Source organism: Carassius auratus, unplaced genomic scaffold, assembly GCF_003368295.1.
Source record: "Carassius auratus strain Wakin unplaced genomic scaffold, ASM336829v1 scaf_tig00033420, whole genome shotgun sequence".
NCBI classification, from domain to species: domain Eukaryota; kingdom Metazoa; phylum Chordata; class Actinopteri; order Cypriniformes; family Cyprinidae; genus Carassius; species Carassius auratus.
In genome coordinates this window covers 171,991-182,338 of record NW_020526078.1, presented here as the reverse complement: position 1 = coordinate 182,338, position 10,348 = coordinate 171,991, and the positions used below count along the sequence as shown (strand labels likewise).

Below are 10,348 nucleotides of genomic sequence, written 5' to 3'. Positions count from 1 at the left end.
TCGCAGTCTTCATTATTTCCATAGTGGAAACTGGGACTGTCTTAATAGATATATGACTGTCTATGGATATTCTGCTGAACATCTCCTTCTGCGCTTTTTACCATTTTATGTAAATAGAAATAGAAGAAATAATGTCTCTTCGGTTGATTCAGGTGTATTGTTAAAACTGTTTCCTCCATATGATTTATCTTGTTTTAATTTACTTTATTTACTAAATTAACACATAATCAATGTGCAATTAAATATCAAATATAATGATTTATAAAATAACAAAGACCCCAAAGTACAATGATCACCCATTAATAATTGTAAAAATATTTAGCAAAAGCACCTTTACAAAATATTTCATCAACATTTGCAATTCATGTTGCTCCATCAAATATACAGCAAAAAGAAATACAAATATTTTTGAAAATACATTTTTGGTTAAAAAAAAAAAAAAGTGGCTTACAAATATTCCTAATACACAATGCCAAGTTTAAAGTATAGATTAGTACACACACACAAATTAAATGCACAAAAGTATAACAGCAGTTCTAGTAAGTTCCTCTGTTTATGGTTGTGTTTTAGTTAAGTGCTTGAGAAGAGATGTTAGATCAGATGAAGGTTGTAACAGAGAGGATGAAGGAACGCTGTAATATCTACTGAGAACTGTACAAATAATTGACCTCATCAACTGTGTTTGCAGACACAAGATATATGAACTTATGTCTGGACTTACTCAAACTGTTCCTCATTCAGTAGAATGTGTTAAACTGAATAGACTTATCTTCTATTAGTGTCATTTTACATTTCACAAACTGAATAGAAATTATGTGAATTCAGTAGAGATGCTTGATCATTCTAGAACTGAGACACTTTGTTTTCTTTTAGTCGTCTAGTGTTTGTTCGACTCTGATGTGTAACGATGATATGATCAGGTCATTAGAGAGAATGGTTTCTGTGTAGGTGTTTGTTTCTGATTAAACTGCATTAGTCAGTCAGGCGTCTGAGCTGTTGTTACTCAGTAAAGGACTGGGTTCAGCTGGTTCTGCAGGTTTTGGAAGATCCAGGATTTTAAGAGCGCTCTCATCACCTGCTCCAGGACTGAAGAGAGGAGCGACTGATCCAGAGAATCTGCTGCTGATGGTCAGGAGATGTTTTCTCTCTGTGACGTTGTAAAATGACAGCTGACCGTGATCATAATCTAACAGAACTCCCAGTCGTTCAGGTCTCGGTGTCAGAGAGAGTTTAACTGGTGGATCAGTGTTGGTGTAAAAGCCACGAGGACCGTCTGAACACAAGAACCAGAAACCCCTTGATGGAGTTAAAGCAGAACTGTCTTTTGTAATAAAGTTTCCATGTTTCACCACACCAATTATCCAGAAGTTTTTGGGAGGATTAGGTGGAACTGCCAGATCTACTTCCCAATAGTGACGACCAGAGGTGAATCTTTGGGCTCCAAAAGCACATAATTCATATGGAAATCCCTCTCCAGTGTGTTCATATTTATCACTGTCCCTCAAGATCTTACAGTCTTTAATAACCGTCAGATCTGGATGTAAATGCTCACGGTCAATAGTGATCTCAACTGTGGGGAAAAAAATACAAGTTTTCCCTCATAGTTTTACGTGTATAGGATTATATTTACACATATCTTCATATTTAACTGAAATGATGGCTTACCTGCATGTTTCCTCAGTTCTTCTATATTTGCATCTCCCACAACTAAAATGAGAACAGACAATTTTAGAGAAAGACAACTACAGCTGTAACTGAGAACATACACTGATCTGACACAATATTAAAACCCCTGACAGGTGAAGTGAATAACACTGGTTATATTTTTGGACAGTTGTGAGTGTTTGAGTGTTGTGGTCTGTTCCTGGTATGCAGTGGTTTGAACCAAAAGGAAAGACGACCAGTGAAGCAGAGTCAGGGTCATGGGTGTACAACTGATCCATCTGGTCCAATCACACAGGAGAGCTACTGGAGCTCAAATGGCTGAAAAACTCAATTGGCGTTCAAAACACAGTGTTCACATTTTATTTTAGATCAAGTGGATGGACCTATATATAATCGTCCTTTAACTAGGGAAGAGGAAGGCATGCCGGAAGAGGCAATGTTTTGCTCTGGTCAGTGTTACTACTACTGTACTTGCTTGTTTTTGCTCAATTTAGAAAACAAAAATTGTTCCAAACAGATCACAGCACTGTTTTGTGTCTCTGAGCAATGGACAGTGTTTACTTATTGAATTAATCAGCTTTTTGAATGAATCATTCAGTGATTCACTCACTAACACAGTCAAATGCTTTGTTTCTGAATGAATCAGCCATTACAATGAATCAGTTGACTCGTTAGCATTCACTTGCTGTCTCCTACTGGAGGTTTTAATTTCACATTTCGATTGTGTTTTTTTTTTGTTTGTTTGTTTGTTTGTTTTTTTTTAAATATGAAGCCTATTTATACATCCGTATCTGCAGTTTAAATGAATCCATGTCTCCTCTGAGATACAGAAACTATGTAAATATAAATGCTGTTTCAGATGCAGGTTCCAGAAATGTTTTCTTGTGATGGAATGAAAGACACTAAGTACCGGAAGAAGTGCTTCTTCTTACCCAAAAATATAAAATAGAAGAAATAGTTAAAACAGAACACAATCTTGTTACTCAAGCTGTGTATGAATATAAAATATACTGTACATGAACAGTTTTGTTTCCAAATGCAATAAATCCAGTTTGATTTAAAATGTTTGAGTAAAAATGTGTTTTCTTTATCAAGAAAGTGGCAGGATGAAAACCACTATTTTCTGTTTCAAACTTTCACATAGCACCTTTAGGTTATAATAACATCCTTTGATTTACATAGATTATAAAATTGTATAATATTTTTTTTTCCCCCTAAATGCAATAAATCTGTGATACATTTTTTTTCTCAAAATACATCAATCAATATGAAAGCTATTTTTAATATTGAAACTGATGAAAATACACAAAATAGCAAGTTTATCCACATACTAATTATATTATATCATAATCAATATTTGTATCCAGACACTGGACTAAAAATACATCCATCAGTCATCGCTTTCAAAATTAATTAAACGGGTCATCTTGTTAAATGCTATAAATGAATTACAGCAGTAAAAGAACACTTCATCATGAACAATATCACATTAGACCACAGAAATCTGTTGTATTGACAAAAACATAAATGGCATTAATAAAAACCCTAACAAGCTACGCAATATTACGTTCATAATCGAATGCGATTCATCTTATGAACACGATATAGTGCAGCTTGTCAGTGACCTACGGCTCTGTGTATTAAATGTCGCCACATCTAAAAGCCTGTGATGGAGATTTACTGATACAATACTGATTCTGTCAAACTTTTTTTCTTTTGTTTTTAAATGGCATTTATCATGTTTTGGAACTCTATTTGCTTCTTTTACATTTTGCATTTACTTGTACTTTTACTTTCAATGCTAGTACATTTAAGATTAAAAAAAAAATTGGTAACACTTTCTATGAAGCCTGTATTTAAAATACACTTACATTTAAAATGTAATCATTTAGCAGATGCCTTTATCCAAAGCAACTTACAAATGAGAACAATAGAAGCAATCAGGTCAACAAGAGAACAACAACAGAATACAAGTGCCATGACAAGTCTCAGTTAGTCTAGCACAGAACACGTATCATAATAACAGACAAGAAAAGAAAAGGTAAGTGCTAGTATTAGTTAAGTGCTGGTGAAAAAGATGAGTCTTTAGATGTTTCTTGAAAATGAGTAAAGACTCAGCTGTATGAATTGAGATTGGGAGGTCATTCCCCAGCTGGACACAGTCCAGGAAAAGGTCCGTGTGAGTGATGTTGAACTTCTTTGGGATGGCACCACAAGGCGTCGTTCACTTGCAGAGCGCAAACTTCTGGAGGGCACATGAGATTTAACCAGTGAGTTTAGGTAAGTTGGTGCCGTGCCAGTGGTCGTCTTGTAGGCAAGCATCAGTACCTTGAATTTGATGCGAGCGGCTACTGGTAGCCAGTGTAACCTGATGAGGAGAGGAGTAACATGAGCTTTTTTTTGGCTCATTGAAGACAACCCTCGCTGCTGCATTCTGGATCAGTTGCAGAGGCTTGACAGTACATGCAGGAAGAGCCAGGAGAGCATTACAATAGTCCAGTCTGGAGAGAACAAGAGCTTGGTCAAGAAGTTGGGTTGCTTGCTCTGACAGGAAGGGTCTAATCTTCCTAATGGTGTATAAGGCAAACCAGTCTTTGTAAGGTTAAGCTGAAGGTGATGGTCATTCATCCAGCTAGAAATCTCACTCAGACAGGCTGAAATGCGCAGTAGTAGAGGTCAGAGGGACAGGCCGTACACTCTGGACTTTACACTGTACTGTGGAGATGGTGTGATAACAGCTGACATATACTCAGAAAACACTTGTTTATAAATAAATAATTAAAATATCTCCTTATTTTGTCTCCTTATTCAACACATTCATAGTGATTCCTTTTGCCATTGCTCTGCGGCAAAGCTCATTCAGGTTTATATTCAAGAAAATAAATTAATATAAATGTGTGATTAGTCAGTTTAAATTAACAAGTACCAGTTGACTAATCTTTAGTCGGGGGCAGCCCTAGTTTTAACCCAGTCATCCTTCCTTTTATAACTCTTCCAGCTGCGCTGAAGCCATGCTCGCTGCTGCTGGTGTGGACTCTAAACACTGTGTTAGACAGTCTTGACAGTCATCGTAGCATGGACTCATGTTGTTTCAACCAACACAGCTCATCTTTTCCATCACCTTAACTGACAGATGTCTAAAATATAAAAAGGAGAAGCTTAAAACAGGCCAGATACCCAGCCCATCTGAGATGTGACCTGGAATAAGATTTGGGTGTAAGTAAGTGCTGTAATGCAAGGCTCTAGGCCCCATCTCACAACTTCGAAGATCTGCTGCTGAAGTGTTAGTGCCAGAGACCAAAGGACATGTTCAGATGTTATGTGAAGCGCTTGCATTGATGCATCAGAGCTGTTTTGGCAGGATGAGGGGGATCTACACAATGTTAAACAGGTGCTATTGATATTGTGCCTGATCAGTGTACAAGGAGCATAATTAGTGTATGCATTTCCCATTTTATTATATTCACAATCCATTATAATAGACATTTATAAGAAATTGTGTCTGTAATACTTTGTAAAATAAACAGTGAAAATCTGGGATACAAATTTTTATATATAATCTATGCTTCTATATATAACAAATCTTTAATTGTAAAATCTTTAAAACAAGAAAAAAATATATGAAACACAATGAACTCTAAGTACAGATTATCTTTTTTTCTTCCATTAAACCACAAGATGCTCTTCAATAAATGTATTTATGAAAGATGATGTGTAATTTGGAATAATAATAAAAAATAAAAAACAGAGATATTTTCACTGGTGCACTCAGACTTCACTGCTCTGTGATATAAAAGCAAACTAAGCTACGGTGCTAATTCGTTTTTAATGTGTTTGTGGTTAGTAACAATTACTGGTTGATCTCAGCAAATACAGTCATAAGAACAAACAACTTCTCCAAATACCTCTGTTTTCCAGTTCCTTCATAGTTTTCTCCTCATGACCTAAATTGACAGAAAATATCGTTGAAGAGGTTAATTATCAATCTACTCTACAATACTCCAAGGACGTTGAACTACAAAACAATAAAAAAAATTACACTTAACCCGTTCAGACAGAGAGACAGATTTTCATTCATATATATTCACTTATATTGCCATGAATGTGTAACAAACTATCCATTGGGTTCAATGTTTTTTGGCTCGGGGTCAAATGTCATTTCTGAGGTTGGCATTACACATTATGAGAGTCCAACTCATTTGTGTAAAAGTATTTTGTTAGTTCATTCTATCAATCCAGTAAACGGTGTCAATCCGTTTTTGATTGTTTTGGATATGAATTCTACAGTCACAAACACAGGATGATTTCCATCATACCTGCCATGTGATTTGGTGTTACTCTGTTATGTATTCTGTTCATTTCTGTCACTGTTTAACCACTTTATTTTATGCATATGTATCATGGATTATGTGAAAAACTGTACCTTTTAGTTTCCCTCTGTATTTGCAGAGAATCAGCCCAAACAAGCCCAGAAGAACACAAATGAGAAGGATGAGGGAAATGGAAATAGTCATCCATGGACCTGATGAATCTGAGAAATACAAACCAGATTAATCTAAACACCTTCAAAAAATATGAATCATTTTCAGTAATTTGAAGTAGAAAAATCATTTTTAACATTCACAAATCATTTTGCATTTGAAAAAAGATAATCCCAGAGAGTAATTTAATAGATGTGATTTGCATGGATGAAGGGTGGTTTCGACAGCACTGATTAAAGTGTTTTTGAAGCTGCTGCCACTGATCAGGACGAGCCCACAGATTCTGTAACATCATATATTAATTTCTGTGAGGATATGTGCCTTCCTATCAGGACTTATTTAACATGCATGTATGGCTCACAGCAAAACTCAGCTCCGTCAGGCCAAAGACGATTCCTACATGAGTGGAGACAGAAACTTGTACAATCAGGCCAGAAACACACTGACAAAAGAGGTCAGAGTAACTAAGAAGAGCCACGCAAAAAATCTGGAAAACCAGCCAATAACCCTGCTTCAGTGTGGAAAGGCCTGAAAGACTTTACAAACTGCACAACACCATCCCCAGCACTGTGGACACCTGATGGGGTTTTACTGCAGGTTTGAAACTCCCAGTTTCACACCTCACACCCATTCTGACCAGCAACCCGCAGGAGTTGATCCACCATCATCCCCATCCCAGAGAAACCCAAAATCACAGGACTTAATGACTACAGATCTGTTGCCCTAACATCTGTGGTCATGAAGTTGTTTGAGAGAATTGGTGTTGGCTTATCTGAAGGACATTACTGGACCCTTACTGGACCTTTTGTAGTTTCAACATGGGACTGAACTTCATCCTGCAACATCTGGACAAATCAAGGACTTATGTGAGGATCCTGTTTGTGGACTTCAGTTCAGCCTTCAACACTATCATCCCAACACTCCTCCAGACAAACTAACCCAACTCTCTGTTCCTATCTCTGTCAGTGCATCAGCAGCTTTCTGACAGATAGGCAACAGTTAGTGAGACTGGTGTGTCCTCTCCCCACTGCTCTTTTCCCTGTACACCAATGACTGCACATCTAAAGACCCATCTGTCAAGCTCCTGAGGTTGGTAGATGACACCACACTCAAACCCCCCTGCTCTCCCCCCACTCTTCATCATGAACATCACTGTGGCTGCAGTGGAGTCATTCAGGTTCCTGGGAACCACCATCTCTCAGAACCTGAAGTGGGACAATCCCATTGACTCCATTGTCAAGAAGTCCCAGCAGAAGTTGTACTTCTTTCCATCGTCAGAACTACAGAACTGTATGTATCCAGAGAGAGTAAACGGGCTCAGAAAATAACTCTAGATCCCTCACATCCAAGCTGTCTGCTTTTTGAACTTTTGGTCAGTGCTGCAGATCACCGAACACCAGGACTGTTAGGCACAAGAAATGTTTTCTAACTCTCATTAGTAGACTAATAGTAATAAGTAGACTAATAGTAGTTTTAGTAGACTGCTAGGGTTACTAGAATGAATTAACATACTGTTGAAAAGTTAATTATAGCCAGCAAAATGTCTAAAGTGGACTGTCAATTTATTTGCCTGAAATATTAATGAGATGTAAATCCTTAGAAAATGGCCATTCACCTGTGATTTTGAGAACCACCTCTTTACTGTCATATAAATGTTCTCCGCTCACATAACAGTGAAATGGACCTTCATCCTGAAAAGTGAGTTTCATCAGTCGTAGAGAGACGTCTCCATCCTTCAGTCCACCAGACTGATCTGATCGCAGAGTCAGAGAGCTTCGTTTCCTGTAACATTCCTGGATGTCCTGGATCTTCCCATGATTATAGAGCAGAACAGGGTTGTTGAAGTGATCCTGACGGTACCAGCGGATCTCCAGAGCTTCAGCGTTCTCAGGAGGAGAGATCCAGCAGGGAAGAATCACTGTGGATCCCACATGAGCCACTATAGGATCAGGAGGAACCACCACAGTCAACGACACTGAGAGACAGAGAGAGAGAGAGACATACAGAGAGAGAGAGAGAGAGAGAGAGAGAGAGAGACAGAGAGACAGAGAGAGAGAGAGAGAGAGAGACTCAATTAAATAAACAGTGCATTAGCTACAATATTTCAAGTGTGATCACATGTTCCACTCTGCACATTTTTTTTCCAGGAGGAATCCAGTCATTTAAATTGTAAACTCCTTTAATCATACTTGTGCTCATTAAAATGCCCTGATTCCAAAAGCCAATACCACACCAGACAAAGAAACACAGACAACAGAGAGCAGTATCCAGTTATTCGTGATTAAGAATGTCTATGGAGTAAATGCATGTAATTTGTGATTAACACTCAATATTAAGGCATGTATAGCTGATGTGTGTGCGGCGATAAGCAACGCACGCTGAGTGGATTGAGCGCAAAGCAGTACAGACACACAAGCTTGTCAAACAAATAACTCTTTCTCAGAGACATCACTGGAAAGTTTGTAGTTCTGTCAGATATGCCAAAAGCAGGTAAAACAATGCACAAATGACTAAAATGACTTAGTGGTAAGATGAGCAAGAGTGAGGGAGAACATGCAAGCTTCTGTTGCAATCTGGGGCTAACTGTCTTCTCACAGTTAGTATATTAGACTATTTTACTGCCTAAAACACAATTGAATGCAATTAATTTCTACTTAACTGTAATTGAGATATTTGTGTATTTTTATATCAAATAATACTGAGTGAATGTGATAACTTTGGTATTATTCATCACCTCTAGTTATTTAAATAATGGGGCTTACTATAGCTTTATTGCCCAGTCAGCTCGGCTCTGGTTCTCAAAACCCCCAAAAGCTTGTTCTACAACATTGTAAACTCATGGATGAGACATGCAGATAGTGATAAGAATGTGAAAAGGCTGGAAATCAACAGCACATAAATTCCAGACTGTAAAATGTGTTATTTTATGCATTTAAATGGTTTCATTGTTGTTTTTACTTTTTACAGTTTGCAGCTTTAATCAACTTTTTGTTCATTTCATGACTTTACTGACTAAAGAACTGAAAGTTTCTTGTGTGCTTATTTATAATGTCGCGATCAGAGTGTGGCACCACAGATTCAGATAAAGTTGAAGAGTGTGTGCTGTGACACAGTGAGATGGTTGACAGGACAGTTTTACAGACATACAGCATAACAACATCTCATCATACTGCAGTTCACTGTAGTTCTTCTGAAGCTCATTTGGCTGCTGTAGCATGGCACTGAGGTGAAGCTGAAGTGCACATCTGAAAAGTCTCCCGTTTGATGTGGATGCAAAGAAATACGCCAGTTCTACTTCTTAATAAATGCATTTCTTGTCAAGAAAAAGGGGACAAAAATGGCAGTTTTGATCAGGGTGGCCAAAGGGGTGATTGATACTGTAAAGTGCTGTGACACAATTGGTTTTGTTAAAAGCACTATATAAATAAAGGTGACTATAGTCAGCTAAAGTCTGAAGCCCATTCCATTATATCAGAAAGCAGACAATACATTTAACCCAGATGATTCGCTGAAAAGAAAGCTGCTTGATTAAGATCAGTGAGGCAGGCTGCCATTCTGGCTTTAAATGTCACTGAAAAACTGGTCATTGAGACTTACTTAAACTCATAGTAAAATAAAAATATAATGTTAAGACATTTCTAATGGCCTGACAAGGGAGAGGGCACTCGAAACTTTTTGGCCCAAGCTAACGCCCAAGTTCAGGGGACCCAGAAACCATAGTGGCACCCCTACAGATGGAAATCAATATGCCCACCCCCCCATTGTCCCATTACACTAAATCCACGTTTCATAAGCACATTCTCTCATAAAAATTGTAAAGATTCGCGTGTGTTTGTGGTGTTCTTACCTGAAGTCTCTATGAGGAGATTCACCAGTAAAACGATAATAATCCACAACATTCCTGTGAAAATACAGACTCCAATAAAAACAAACTCTGAGGGAGATTCTTCCGGAATCTCCGAAATCACATGAGATACATCATCGATCGGACTGCTTTGTTTAAAGAAATTAAATAAAATGAAAAAACTGACTTCTGATTTAAGTGAATCTGAGCCTTTACGCGTTCAACATAATAAAAGCGTCACATATTAATGTTAAAACACACGGAAATCTTTCAGAATCCAAAGGTGCTCGAGATTTCCTCCTTGTTTGCTTTCACTTTCTAAAAATAGAACAGCAGTCCGATTCTGTCAGATGTGATT

The 10,348-nt window shown here is 37.7% G+C and overlaps 1 protein-coding gene across 1 annotated transcript; it reads right to left on the bottom strand.

The window, feature by feature from the left end:
- Positions 1-878: 878 nt before the first annotated feature.
- LOC113081223 (butyrophilin subfamily 1 member A1-like) lies at positions 879-10,348 on the bottom strand. Its single transcript, XM_026253305.1, has 6 exons — positions 9,994-10,348; positions 7,762-8,121; positions 6,089-6,196; positions 5,571-5,609; positions 1,666-1,707; positions 879-1,570 (listed from the first exon to the last, which is right to left on the bottom strand). The coding sequence occupies exons 1-6, from the start codon at positions 10,043-10,045 to the stop codon at positions 981-983; spliced, it is 1,191 nt and encodes a 396-aa protein (XP_026109090.1). The 5' UTR covers positions 10,046-10,348; the 3' UTR covers positions 879-980.